This window comes from Nicotiana attenuata, chromosome 2, assembly GCF_001879085.1.
Source record: "Nicotiana attenuata strain UT chromosome 2, NIATTr2, whole genome shotgun sequence".
In the NCBI taxonomy this organism is placed as follows: domain Eukaryota; kingdom Viridiplantae; phylum Streptophyta; class Magnoliopsida; order Solanales; family Solanaceae; genus Nicotiana; species Nicotiana attenuata.
Window position 1 is genome coordinate 95,415,257 of NC_031990.1, and position 14,790 is coordinate 95,430,046.

General features: G+C 38.8%; 2 protein-coding genes and 1 non-coding gene across 3 annotated transcripts; all 3 read left to right on the plus strand.

The window, feature by feature from the left end:
- On the plus strand, positions 7,259 to 8,018 carry LOC109215484 (ubiquitin-40S ribosomal protein S27a). Its single transcript, XM_019379558.1, has one exon. It carries the CDS (start codon positions 7,378 to 7,380, stop codon positions 7,846 to 7,848), a length of 471 nt encoding a protein of 156 aa, XP_019235103.1. The 5' UTR covers positions 7,259 to 7,377; the 3' UTR covers positions 7,849 to 8,018.
- LOC109215494 lies at positions 10,793 to 13,509 on the plus strand. The gene has a single exon (XM_019379569.1). It carries the CDS (start codon positions 10,808 to 10,810, stop codon positions 12,926 to 12,928), a length of 2,121 nt encoding a protein of 706 aa, XP_019235114.1. The 5' UTR covers positions 10,793 to 10,807; the 3' UTR covers positions 12,929 to 13,509.
- TRNAF-GAA lies at positions 13,803 to 13,875 on the plus strand. The gene has a single exon. It is a non-coding gene; the product is annotated as a tRNA-Phe (tRNA).

Consider the following 14,790-nt stretch of genomic DNA (forward strand, 5'->3'; position numbering starts at 1 on the left):
GGGGGGGGGATCTCTTAAGCCATCAATAGCTCTCTCTCTTTTCCCCTTCTGTGCTCTTACGATTATAATGCAAATCTGTCATAAATGTAAGCCTATCATTTATATTTGATGTATGACAATCATTTTAAGAAATATTAAATCAGCTTGTTTTTCTCCAACTTTTGTACTCGGTATGTTTTGATCTAGAGTTAATTTTGTTTGACTAAGATTTACCTTCTATCTCTCTATTAATTAGTTTAGCTGAAGGGTTTAACAATTTTTTGGTTAAACAAAAACAATATGGCGTCAACTCATATGACGTAAACAAAAACAACATGGCGTCAACTCATATGACGCAAACTATGTAATATTCCTTAGTAAATCGCAGGTAAGATTTATATTATTAGCAGAAAAAGAAAAATGTCAAAATGTGACATTGGAAAAAAGAAAGAAAAAAACATCGTAAAACAAAAAGAATATCCACACCAGCTATTATTCAAAAATGAATAACCCTGCAGTTCCCATGTAACGTGAAAAAGAATTAAGCTTATGAAGATTAGGAGAAAAAAACTTTATTAACGCAAGTATAATATATTAAACCTAATTTGAATTGCAGATTTTTTTAAAAAAAATATATATATCGGTGGTTCAAAGATCTGAACCATTTCTGCTTCAGCAGCCTAGCTGCCTAGATGCTAAACTGATGCATAAATATAGTCACTGGGGCTGAGTGGAGCAGCAAAGTAATTGCGTGTGAGGGTAGGTGCACAAAAAAATTACAATAGAAAATATTTTTTTTTAAATATTACGACCATATGGTCGAAAATTACAGTGAATTCCAAAGTTTGACTTGTCAGTGCTTTTACCTGGGTCTGCTGGAAATAAACCAGCCTGGGTCATAGAATCCATGAACCGCAACATACGGTAGGGGTGTTCGTCGGTCGGTACGGTACGGTGTTTAGATATTTCGGTTCGGTATTTTTAGTATTCGATTTCTATGCAATACCAATACCGTACCTAATTAAATTCGGTATGGTTCGATTTATTCGGTTTGGTAACTTCGATTTATTCGGTTTGAATACTAACTAGTGCATAAAGTCATAGACTGTAATATTCTAAACTAAAGTACTCAAAAGTACAAAACTAAATACATTTGTTGGCAAAAGTTTTATCCAAAACTAGCAAATATCAATCCACAGAGAGAAAACTGTACATAAAAGAACAAATTTGATCATTAGAAATGTCTGACTTGCTTAGAGCTAATTGATGAACTTAGAGAATAAAGGAAAGTAAAATTTTAGATTTTTATATTTATGTTATATATGTGTATTGTGTAATATAATATATATTTCGGTACGGTATCGGTATTTCGATATTTCATTTTAAAATACCAAATAGCATACCTAATACCAATATTTTTTAAAACTTAAACCAAATACCCTACCGAATACCAAAATATGGAATACCAAATACCAAAATTTTCGGTTTCGGTACGGTAATTCGGTATTTACCAAATTATGCAGAGTCCTAGCATACGGCCCATGACCTCCTGAAAGCCCCGTGCGGTCATGAAATCTGCCGGGGCAGGTTCTGCTACGGGCACCTCGCCCTGCTCCTCAATGATGGGATCCTCTACTGGATCTGCTGGCGGTGCAACTGGAGCAACTTTGGGACGTCCTCATCCCCTACCTCGGGTCGGTGCCCCCCCCCCCCCCCGGCCTCTGCCTCGGCCTCTAGCAACAGGGGGAACAGCTCTTCCCGGGTCCGGAATGTATGTTGTACGCATTCTCACCATCTGTGAGAGAATAAGAGAGAGAATTTAGTATACTATCAACTGCACGATAGAATGTGAATAAAGAGTAGTTTCCTAACACCCCATAGCCTCTCGAAGATAAGCACAAACGTCTCTGTAACGATCCGCAAGACTCTATTAGGTCTACCCATAACTTGTGAGACCTACGTGAACCTAGTGCTCTAATACCATATTGTCACGATCCAATTTCTATTATAGGCCGTGATGGTGCCCAACACCGTTGTTAGGCAAGGCAACACCGATCAACTAGTGGTTTTCCCATTTAAATAAATTATTAAGTAATAATATTTTTCTTATTTGTTAAAAAGATTTAGAAATTTGCAAATGAAACATAAATAAACGGAAGCAATAAGTACTAATCAGAATCATGTAACCGAACCCAAAATCATAGTCTACTAGTGAGTGTGCCAAGACCTGATGTCACAAGTGTGTGGGCAATCTAGTAGAATATACAAAAGAATACTGCTAGCCTACTGTCTGAGAGAAAATAGATAGGAAAGTAAAACATAAGGAAGACTCCAATTGCTGCAGATCGGCTCGGAAGGCAGCTCACCGTGAAGTCTCGAAGTGGGGATCAACTACACGCATCGGACGGGTAACTAGATGCACCTGCCTCAGATCCTGTACAATTAAGTACAGAAGCGTAGTATGAGTACATAAATAATATGTACTCAGTAAGTATCCAGTCTAACCTCGAAGAAGTAGTGACGAGGGGTCGACTTGACACTTACTAGGGCTAGCAATAATATAATTAAAGTGTTATGCTAAGCATAGACATCATGAATAATACTGACAGTTCAATAGCAGGAAGTGATAGGTTCTTCTTACATAAACATAAATTAAATTTCAGTAATATCATTTAACAACTTACATTTCAAGGCATTTAAGCAGTATAAATCACGGAGAGTTCCAAATAATTAACATGCGCAATTATGCCGAGGTCGTACGGCCCTGTCCAACATAATATTAAACTGTGCACTGTCGGAGGGTCGAACAACATGAACCATAGATGCATCTATTTACTACCGAGGCGCTCGACCCGATCCACAAATAACAGTTATTTTCAAGAAAATACAAGTTTCTCATTTACAGTCAAGGATCTCATACAAACCTTCAAGTAAGAGGATTTAACCTATACAATTCTTTTTATAAATTTCTAACATGAATTAAGTGATTATATTAGCAGGTAGGGACGCAAGCATTCTAATTATAGCATGATACGGATCCTAAACTACCCGGACAATAGCATACTAGTAGCTACGTACGGACTCTCGTCACCTCGTACGTACGTAGCCCCAACAAATAAGTACAAATATTTATTTAATTCACCTACGGGGTTAATTCCCTCTTACAAGGTTAGAAAGGAGACTTACCTCGTCTCAAATCCTACTTCCCAATTCAAGAATGCGCTCAAACCTCCAAATTCGATGCCAAACGACTCGAAACTAATCAAACATTACATAAACTAATCAATTTATGCTCAAAAGTTCATATTTTCACTATTAAAGTAATTACCCAACTCAAATTGCAAGATTCCTAAAATTCACCCCTGGGCGTACATGCTCGGATTCCGGAAATTTTCGAAAAAAGTCGTTACCCATAACTTTAGGAACATAATATATGATTTTTACTAAGTTTCGTAACAAATTTCATGGTCAAATCTCGATTTTATCAAAAACCTAGGTTTTCCTCTAAACCCTTGATTTTCACTAGTTTTTACATGTTAATCTACCCATAATCTAGCTATTTAACTCACGTTTGGTAAGAATTACTTACCTCCAAAAGCTAGGTCGAAATCCCCTCTTTGAGAGCTCCCCAATCGCCCAAGCGAGGAAGAAAATGAGTAAAAAATACCTAACTCCCGTATTAAATGAAGTGCACTGCCCCAGCGATTTTTGCACCTGCGGTGCGTTGGTCGCATCTGCGGTCCCGCTTCTACGGACGAGGGTCCGCTTCTGCCGAATTGGCTGGGCTGGCTGGGGTCACTTCTGTGGAAAGACTCCCGCTCATGTGGTCCCGCTTCTGCTGAAAGGGCACCGCATCTGCGGAACCTGGGCTGCCCTCCTAGGGCCGTATCTGCGAGGCCTGGTCCGCACCAGCGAGCTCACACCTGCGGCTGACCAACCGCAAGTGCGGTTAAGACAGCAGCTGGAGCTTCAGCTCTTGCTCCAAACTTTCAACTTGGTCCGGGCCTCGTCCGATTGACGCTCGGGGCCCCCTGAGCCCCCGCCGATTGTACCAATAAGTTCGGAATAATAAAACGGACTCACTCGAACTCTTGGAATGCCTGAAACAACATTAAAACTAAAAATCACACCCTAAAACCAATTGAATCAAACTTAAGAACTTCAAGTTCTTCAATTTACTTCCAATGCGCCGAAACGTACTTATACTACTTGGAATGACACTAAATTTTGCGTGCAAGTATTAAGTGACATTACGAAACATTCCCGGTCCCGAAATTCCATTTGGACCTCGATATCAAAAAAACCCGCTCCAAAGCAAATTTAAAGAACTTTCAAAACTTTCAAGAATTAACTTTCACTATTAGGCGCCAAAACGCTCTCGGGTCATCTAAAATTCGATCCGAACATACGCCTAAGTCTGCAATCACTGTACGAACCTATTGGAACCGTTAAATCTCGATTCCGAGGTCGTTTACTCAAAATGTTGACTGAAGTCAAACTTGGCCTTTTAAGCCAACCTTAAGGAACCAAGTGTTCCGATTTAAACCCAAACTCTTTCAAATCCGAAACCGACCATCCCGCAAGTCATAATTCAGTAAAAGCAAGTACGGGAAGTCTCATTTAGGGGAACGGGGTTCTAAAAAGCAAAACGATCGGTCGGGTCGTTACAGGTAAGGGCTGTGGCTTAAAAATTAAAATACAGCAGAATTCTGCTGTATTTTACCAAAATTTGCGACTAGTTTTCGACCAAAAAATGATCGGAAATTGGACTTGGAAATTTCCAGATCTGAGGCTGAAGTGGTAGGAATTATAATTAATATTTTTTAAATTTCTTAATTTTCGACCGATTCAATTGAAAATTTAAATAAAATAAAAAATAATAATTAAATTACCGGCCAAATCGGTCGGAAAATTTAATATATAATTAATTTATATTAATAATATTGTGACTGAATCGCCTCTCTTCCTTCATAAGGTAGGGGTAAGGTCTGCGTACACATTATCCTTCCTATAGCCTACTGTGTGGGATTACGCTGTGTTTGTTGTTGCTATAATATTGCGACTGAATTGATCACAAATATACCAACCAAAGTGGTCGCAAGCTTTAATTTTATCCGGTCAACTAAACAATTCCCGTTTGCGACCAAAAGGGTCGAAAATTTGTGACCGATTCAGTCGCAAATATTTTGCGACCATCATTTTTTTGACCACTTAAAATCCGTCGGAAATTCGTCGAAAATAAGATATTTCTGACGGATTTCGTGGTCGAAAATTTGGAAATTTCTAGTAGTGATTGGACAAATATTTACGCTTAACAATTTGGCTTATCGGATATCGGTTTATAAATGTAGTAATCCGCTAGTCAACCAATAAGACATCGGGCAGATTGGTATCGGATTAGCGATTATCGGACGGTTATCGGGTGATTTATCGGCTAAATCAAATAGATAATAAAAAAGTAGAGAACTAGAGATAAAGAGAAAATTTAAATCCAGATTTATTTATAATACTTCCTCCAGTCGATTTGCTCTAATGCCGACTATTATATTCTTGATATGTCAACTATTATGTAACTGTATGTTACTGATAACCATAACAGAAGAAAATGTTAATGATCACACGCTTGGGAGTCTATATAACTTCAGCCTTGGTACTAAATACTCTAAGTTCTCAATTATATCTAAAAAAAAAAATAAGATTCATCGCAAATCCTAAACAAAAAAGAAGTAATAGTAAAATATTTATAATTTGTTAACTTAAAGAAAGAAAGAATAAAGAAAAAGAAATAGCAAAATTCAGTGTGGTAGACAGAAGCGAGAAGAAAATAATAATGGGTTGTGAAGAGGAAGAACAAGGTGAAAGTGTAAATATAAAAATTTTAAACGGATGAACGGTTTATCCGATAAGGTAATTGAGTAATCCGCCTCCAAACCGTTAAGCCGTTAATTATTTTCAATCCATTCATCAACTATTACCCCGATAATCCGATACCAATAAGCCAATAAGTCAATTTTGCGATTCGGTTAACGGTTATAGTTTGATTTTAAACATCCCTATTCTTACGGATGTTATCTCATGTAACAACTTAGCCTACTAGTAATATTGTCCACTTTGGGCCTAGGCCCGCACGGTATTAAAACGTGTCACTAGGGTTTAAGGCTTGTTTACTTATATACCTAGCATTTCTCCCATGTTTTGTCGATGTGAGATTCGACTACGGTGTCACATATTTATAAATTAGCTAGTACTTATTTTGTCCTGGAATTTTAATTTAAAAATCTTAATTTCAGGATAATTTATGATATTTTTGTCCTGAAAAATTGAAGTGGACTGGCTAATACCCAAATAGCAGCCCTTTAGAATGGGTACATGGTGTCACTTCTACTTGGAGGAGCATTTGCATCTATACCCAGTTTTTGGGCCACCTTTTACTTATACCCGCTTTGCAAAAAAATTGCAAGCATACCCGTTTTTCGCGTAACTTCAGACATACGGGCCTGAAGTAGCAAAGGCAATCACGCAAACTTCAGTTCATAGTGCAATGACAAACTTCAGTTCAATAAAACTACAACATGTTTTGGCTGAAGTTTCTGTTTTGTAATTGCTGAAGCTGAAGTTTGTTTTGTAATTGCTGAAGCATTCTAGGAGCTGAAGTTTGTTTTGTAATTGCTGAACTTCAGCATTCTAGGAGCTGAAGTTTGTTTTGTATTTGCTGAACTTCAGCATTCTAGGAGCTGAAGTTTGTTTTATATTTATTGAACTTCAGCATTCTTAGGAGCTCTTACAAATTTAAATTGCAGCATCTGGAACTAATTTCAGTTGTTTCTATGATATTGCTATTTCCAGAAGTGGGTAAGATAAGAATATGCATGTTTACATTATATCAACAGATATCTAGTCCTTAAAGCAATATTATATTTCAAATTAGTACTGTACTGTTCTTACAAGTTTGCAAGAAATGAACAGCAACTTTTTATGAGTCATAAAAGAACGATCATTGTCACCCGAAGAAGAAAGAAGAAGAAGAAGGAGAATAAGAAAATGAAGGAGGAGAAAGAGGAGGAGAAAGAGGCCTGAAGTTGTTTAGAATGTGGGTACATTAAAACTTTTTTAAAAAGTGGGGTATAAGTTAAATGGGGGCGATCAAATAGGGCGCCCGTGCAATTTTTACCTACTTGGATCTGTTATTTCTTCTATTCTATCCAGCGGGCCTAAACCCAAAATGCATGCCGGAAGGGCAATAAGTGGTCCATTGCCTGAGCCAGGCCCAACTCGTAAAACCCTAATAAACCAGTGTCGGGTCCCCTCTTCCTCTTCCCCTGTATATTATATTAACAGAAGCAAAAGGCGAGAGGCGGCTGACAAACCCTAATCTCATTTCGCCATCGAACAGCGAAGATGCAGATCTTCGTGAAAACCCTGACGGGTAAGACCATCACCCTTGAGGTCGAATCCTCCGACACAATCGACAACGTGAAGGCAAAGATCCAGGACAAGGAAGGCATCCCACCGGACCAGCAGAGGCTCATTTTCGCCGGAAAACAGCTTGAAGATGGCCGAACCCTAGCTGATTACAACATCCAGAAGGAGTCCACTCTCCATTTGGTGCTCCGTCTCCGTGGTGGTGCTAAGAAGAGGAAGAAGAAGACTTACACCAAGCCTAAAAAGATTAAGCACAAGAAGAAGAAGGTTAAGCTTGCTGTGTTGCAGTTTTACAAGGTGGATGATTCTGGAAAAGTTCAGAGGCTTCGTAAGGAGTGTCCTAACGCTGAATGTGGTGCTGGTACTTTCATGGCTAACCACTTTGACCGTCACTACTGTGGTAAGTGTGGCCTCACTTACGTTTACAACAAGGCCGGCGCCGACTGATTCTTCTCCTATTTAGCCCATGTTTTTGTGATGTCGTCGATTTGCTCTATATTCTCGAACCGTATTTTGTAGTTATTTGGAAACTTCAGTAAACAGTATTTGCTGGATTGTTCTTAGTTTTGGATTATTAATATGAATCTTATATTCCTAATTTTATCCTTCTTTATGTTTCTGGATTTGTTTGTTGACAAATGTTAGTGCATTTTTGTACAGAATGGTCACTCTTTGGGTAGTATTAGCCCCTAGGAACTGTGGCAACATTTGATATAAGAAAATCTATATGTGCTTTTAGATTACTAGTTTTTCTTCAGAAAATGAACTAGGAGGTCCAAACTATCTTATTCCTTTGAATTCACTGACCATTAAATGTCCTTCAAGGTTGCATTTACAGGTTACTTTTGGTGTCATGTAAGTGTCAACTTTAATAAAAAGTATGGTGTGGTAACGTGATAAGACAATTAGATTCGCTCTTGTATATAAAAGAGTTTTCCTTTTGATCTTGAACCTAGAATTCATAAGACAGACATTCATCTTTCTCTGGCCAATGTAACTTCATTCCATATGCCTATTAGGAAAAAAATCATAGCAGGCTCGTGCAAGCCATTATTATGCGTCTTCTTCCTTTCTTCCAATTTTTGTCACACTGAGATGTCATCTAACTAATACTCATGAATTAAACCTTTCCCGAGGGCGTCTACTTAACCTACAAGTGTACATAATCTTTTTCTATGCTGGGATACTCACTTGTGTCGAGCGTCTTTGATGGAAAGCTTTTGCACTTGTCCTCTTTCTCATTTTTCTTCCTATGTAGCTTGATAGGTAGTCTTTATTTTTCTTTCTTCATTAATTGATACATGAAAGCTGACTTCTTGTTGACTTTGCCCTTTGAAGTCCATGCTCCTGAATTATTCATGCATTTCTTTAGGCTGAAAAGGGATTGAAACAAAGCATTGCTTTATTAACCATAAGGAGAATAAAGAATAGAAATTTGAGTTGATTCATTTCTATGTCGGTCTGTTCCTTCATTTGATTTCTACTACAAACATTGAAGAGTATACCAGTAACAGCACATCTTCCTCAAGGACATAGTTGAAGTCTGTCGATATAGATTCAATAGGCAAGAAAAAATTTGATAGGATCATGGTTAAAGATAGTCCAATATGGTAGTGTTGAGACTTGGGAAGTGTCAAAGGAGGGGATCAAGTGGAATAGACAGCTGATCCATCTCAGCTCATCATTAGTAAAAAATTTGCCTCAAGGGAACTTAGCAGTATTTTTAGATGGACTTACCAACAGGTAGCAGTTGGAAAATGATTGGGCAGCCCCCAGAGCTTTGGTGAGCGCAACACGTGATATGTGGATTAGACACGTGTCACGGGTTCGAGCCCTATTGCAAATAGAAGCTTGGTATTTGAGTAGAGAAGGGTAGAGGGGCGAACTCATTACCCTCTGAATTTCAAACCTTGTGCCTTGCCCTTGGGGATTTCTCAGTTATAAAAAAAAAAAGCTCATCTCAGATAGCAGCTCGAGAAAGAAATTGCTCTGCTTTCTTATCTGTATCATCTTGTATTTTTGTAAGTCACAGTCCCCCTTTGTTATAGAAGGCTGTGAATTCAGACTTATGAATTTCATGTGACTAGACGACCATTGAACTTGACGTATTCCATCTTGTTGAAGTCCAACGGTACAAAAAGGCAAGGGTGAAGACCGCTCAAGGCCTTAATTTTAAACATGAAATACCGAAATAGTACATTTAGACTATTGTCTCATCTACTTAGTTTTCTCAGTACGATCCTCTTTATGTTAGGAGTTTGACGCTTTACAGTTTCAGACGCAATCATCCATGTATTTGGGGATTGTTGGATGACTTTCTACGTATTCTAAGTGTGATTCTGGATTCTCAATTGTCATCTTATTATCAGCATTCAGTTGTGTGGATAAATGTAATCAAAGGGAGTGCAGCGATTAATTCGAGTTTCAATTAATCGAATTACAAGTGTGAATTACATGAGTTTCAACATATGCAAGTGTGAATCTAGCTTCTCATCTTTACATCATTTTCATGGATAAATTGTTTGGATCGAATGTCAATTAAATGCTTATTTACATGCACATTAAATCAATTTATCACGGTTGAATTATAAGTAAAGTAAAAATGCATACTAATGAAAGTTAGCAAAAATTTATGCACACACATCATTGGTGTAGAGTAGCTATCAGATGCGGGTGAACTTTTTCATGTGCGAAGTAATTCCCCCAAAGAGAGTCTGGGAATAAGCGTAATCGTAAATACAAAGATGTTAAAGTGGGGTTGTTTGCACCCCTTGGATATATTGCTTTTCGAGGGTAGACTCTCTAATATCTTAGAATCAACGCAGTCAAGGATAAAATCGGATCTAATACCACTATTGTTAATGAGAAGAGGACCCCTTATCAGATACTCTCTCCGGTCCAAAATAAGTAATTTTTTGGCTTTTTCTTGTGGTCCAAAATAAGTCATTTTTTCAGATTTCAAGAATGGATTAATTATGTTTTTCCTACATTGCCATTGGAGTAAATAGTGTTGGAGTATGTGTTAAGAGTGTTTATGTGAAGAGATAGTAAATGTTGATATGATCAATTTTATTGCTAATTAATATTAAAAGATGTATTTTTTAATCTGTATAACAGTTAAAAAATAATTTATTTTGAACGGGAGGAAGTAGTACTAAAACTAGAGGAGTAAATACTAGATATGGCTTGAATTGCTAATACGTGAACCAGTGTCCAACAACTTTAGTGAAAGCCGAACATTGTGGACTTCTCCATTAGGAGAAGAGCACTGTGTAGTTGTCTTTTTCCTTCTTGGGGATAAGGCATCTTTTTTCATATGTGACGTGTCCACTTTAAATTTTTTTGTCAGTATCAGGAAACCTTTTTCTCTCCCATTTAGTCAAAACAAAACAAAAGAACAAACGTCATGCCTAACGCTAATACTTTCCACCTACCTACGCTCCGTCGCCTTTCTCAAGTACTACAGTTGCAGCTCAGATTTCATTATAACAACAGTTACCATTTCCCAGCAGCAGAGCAAATCAACAACATTATGGATTCACAGTCACTACATGGTTCTATTATCTTCTCTACCGTTGGCAGGACCAATTACGGCTTCGATATCTTCTCCCTCAAATCTCCATTTTCTTTCCTCGATTCTCCACTCCATAATACCCGATATCCCGCCGAGCACCGCCTTACCGATGGTATCTCTATTAATTTCAACGGTCAGTTCGTTGACGAAGATCAGACTCTTGTCTTTGTTTCCGAGAGATCAGGCTCTCCTCGCATTTACTTGCAACGTCCCTCCCAATTAGGACAGATTGAACAACTTCCTGATGGGAGCCCTGATAGCCTATTTCTCGACCGTCCTCTTCTTCGAAATAAACGCCTCTTCTATATCTCCGCTCACCAGCCGCCCCAACAAATTTTCACCAGCTGGTCCGCTCTTTATTCCACCACCCTCGACGACGAAAAGACTGCTGTCCGCTTGACTCCTTACGGCTGTGTTGATTACAGTCCGGCGATTTCGCAATCTGGGCACTTGATTGCAGTTGCATCCTATGGAGACCGTCGCTGGCCTGGTGAATTCCATGATCTGAGCACTGATATTGTTGTTTTTCCAGAATCCGATCCCAGCAAGCGGACAGTGGTGTGCCAACACGGTGGCTGGCCAACTTGGTCAGGTGATTCAACTATTTATTTTCACCGCCAAGCTGATGATGATTGGTGGAGTATTTTTAGAGTTGATTTGCCAGAGGATCTCTCCGATTTGCAATGCGCTGATCCGGTTCGAGTCACTCCTCCTGGCGTGCACTGCTTTACTCCTGCAGCTGCCACACACAGCTCCAAAGCAGTGATTGCTATTGCCACCAGAAGACCTGGTAAGAGCTATCGCCACATTGAAATTTTCGATGTTGAGTCGCACACGTTCTATCCCGTGACCGAGTTGCTTAATCCTACCATTCACCATTACAATCCGTTCTTCTCTCCTGAAGCTACGTTTCTCAGTTATCACAGATACAGGGGTGAATCATCACCAGGAGATACAACTATTCCTAACTTGGACCCGGTTATTTCTCCAACAAAAGGACTGAGAATGCTGAGGCTTAACGGATCATTCCCTTCCTTCTCTCCCTCAGGTGATTTTATTGCATTCAATCAAGATTTTAATGCTAATTCAGGCCTCAAAATCGTCAAATCAGATGGTTCCAAGAGGTGGACATTGTTCAAAGGTCGTACAACTTTCGGCAACTCCTGGTCACCAGCTGAACCCAACGTGATACTTACATCAGTTGGACCTGTATTCGACTCCGTAAAAGCAACGGTGCAAATTGCTCGAGTTTCATTCGACTCATTAGACCTTACTAATGACGATTGCGCTGGGGAAATTCCAGTAGAAATAAAAGTTCTCACAAAAGAGGAGACTGGAAATAATGCCTTCCCTTCTTGCTCGCCTGACGGGAAGCACGTGGTATTCCGTTCAGGGCGTTCGGGGCATAAAAATTTGTACATTGTGGACGCCATAAAGGGAGAGTTGGAGGGAGGAGAAATCCGTCAGCTAACGAAGGGACCATGGATTGATACAATGCCGAGCTGGTCACCTGACGGAAAGCTGATTGCATTTTCTTCCAATAGGCACAATCCGGATAATATCACTTGCTTCAGCATCTATGTAGTTCATCCGGACGGCACAGGTCTCCGGAGGATCCACGTGGCAGGGCCGGAGGGATCCGATGAAGCGGATAAGGAGAGGCTTAATCACGTGTGCTTTAGTAAGGACTGTGAGTGGCTGCTGTTCACGGCCAACTTGGGCGGAGTGACAGCAGAACCCGTGTCCCTGCCGAACCAGTACCAGCCTTATGGCGACTTATATTTGGTGAAGTTGGATGCGAGTGGATTGCGACGGCTCACGTGGAACGGATATGAGAATGGTACTCCTGCGTGGCACCCCTCGGCAACAACTACGGTGGACGTAAAACGGAGCCTACTAGTAGGCGATAAGTTAAGGGGTGAATTCGATGATGTCCTATGGATGAATTGTTGAAGCAGAAGATGTGGCCAGTGAAGATCAATCAGATATCATGTTGTTTCTGGTGGTTTGAAGAGTTAAGAGCTCCATTTGTGTGGGCTGACAACAAAAGTTATTCACCAGGTTCTTGTCCATTTTTAGTGGGTGGTATCCACGTTAAGTATCTGTAGGATTTAGCATGGAATAAATTATGCAAGTTTTGTAATGAAAATAAAGAATGAAGAAATTGGGGTATTTACTTGTATATTGAGCTCTATCCACTGTCCCCAGAGTTGACCGAAGATGTGAAGGAGAAGAATGCTACTCTATAATCAGTACAGTCCTCTGGTACATAAGCTGGAGTTTTAAATTCAAGATTTAGACTCAAAACAGCAGTATTTGTAATCTCATATTAAGTGGAGACAGGATAGCAGCAAGATTTAAACTCACAACTGTATATGATTGCAATCCAACATTAAGTGGAGGCAGGATAGCAACATTACATGGCAGAGTTCTAATTGGACTCAATAATCAAGCTTCATTCTCTGTATTTATAGAGGTACTCATCCTCTAAATCAAGGAATGTGAATACCATTACTTGAATCCTTTTAAGCCAATGCTTAGGAGAAAATATCTGTTGCATTCAAACACGCATACAAGAAGCTAGGCTAAAAATCACTGCTAATGGTCATGGGGACATAACTGTATTGTAGTAACAAAAATGTATTTTAATCTATAGCATGTTACGAGCAGGATAGGAGCTTTAAGGCTTGAGCTCAGTTGTAAAAGTAAATATTGTATGAGCAGAAGATAACAATTCCATGATAGTAGCGTATTCATCTGAAAAAGGATGAGTAGTATATTTCCCTGTGCAATTTATTACCTATCCAAAACAAGAATAGTTCATCAAGCGGGGATAGCTCAGTTGGGAGAGCGTCAGACTGAAGATCTGAAGGTCGCGTGTTCGATCCACGCTCACCGCAAGTTTTTGACGTAGACTTTTCCCAAAGTTCCTATGCTTTTCCCTGATTTGTTATATTTCTTTTGTTTTTTTCATCTCTGTGTCTATGCATATTCTCAACTGATGATTTGTCCATGCAATTTCAACGGAAGTGAATTCCTATAATTAGATTAACTTCATTTTCATCTATAATCTCTCTAAAAGATCACATTCACCAGAATTTTGCAGATTAGTGAATTGGCTTCTGCAGCTGAGATGGTGAAAGCAGCACTACTCTCTCTCGTTCTTCAAAATAACTCTATTTAGGTTTTCCAATTTAACCTTAATATTTAAGTCGATAAACCAATCAAAAATTTTGTTCGAGCAGCTCGATTTTTTAAGCTTTTACTAAAGGGTGCAATCCCTGCTGTATATAAGGCATTACAATTTACAGTTGTCTCTATTTTACTCTTGCAACATCAAGATTTTCACCAAAGGGATTAAAAAAAAAAAAATGAAAACACTCGAGAAGCTAAGAAGATTCAACATCTAATATACGTTCATAAAAATTATTGAGATTTTTACATTCCTATGCCACATAGGAAACCTTATTACCCTCAATGTTTAAGGTTTGACTTAACTACACTTAGTATACCAAATTACCAATTCTATACCATAATTAATTAAGGGTATAATTAATTGTACATTTTTTACTCCTTAATTAAAGGAATCTGCACGTTTCTCTCTCCTAACCCCTCAGTCCCACCCACGTTTTACCCATACCCACGTTCTTTTTACCATTTTCCATCTTCTGAAACCAAATTCTCCCTCTAAATTCACAGAAAATTGAAGAAACCCTTCAACAAAGTTGGTTCCCCATTTTACTCCAGTTGAAGTTAATCAATGAAGAACAACAAAGTTCATCAAAATTGAAGTCAAATCTTCAAAGTTCATACAC

Excerpts from the sequence above, each read along its gene's own strand:
- LOC109215484 (XM_019379558.1), top strand. The coding sequence starts at position 7,378 with ATGCAGATCTTCGTGAAAACCCTGACGGGTAAGACCATCACCCTTGAG.
- LOC109215494 (XM_019379569.1), top strand. The coding sequence starts at position 10,808 with ATGCCTAACGCTAATACTTTCCACCTACCTACGCTCCGTCGCCTTTCT.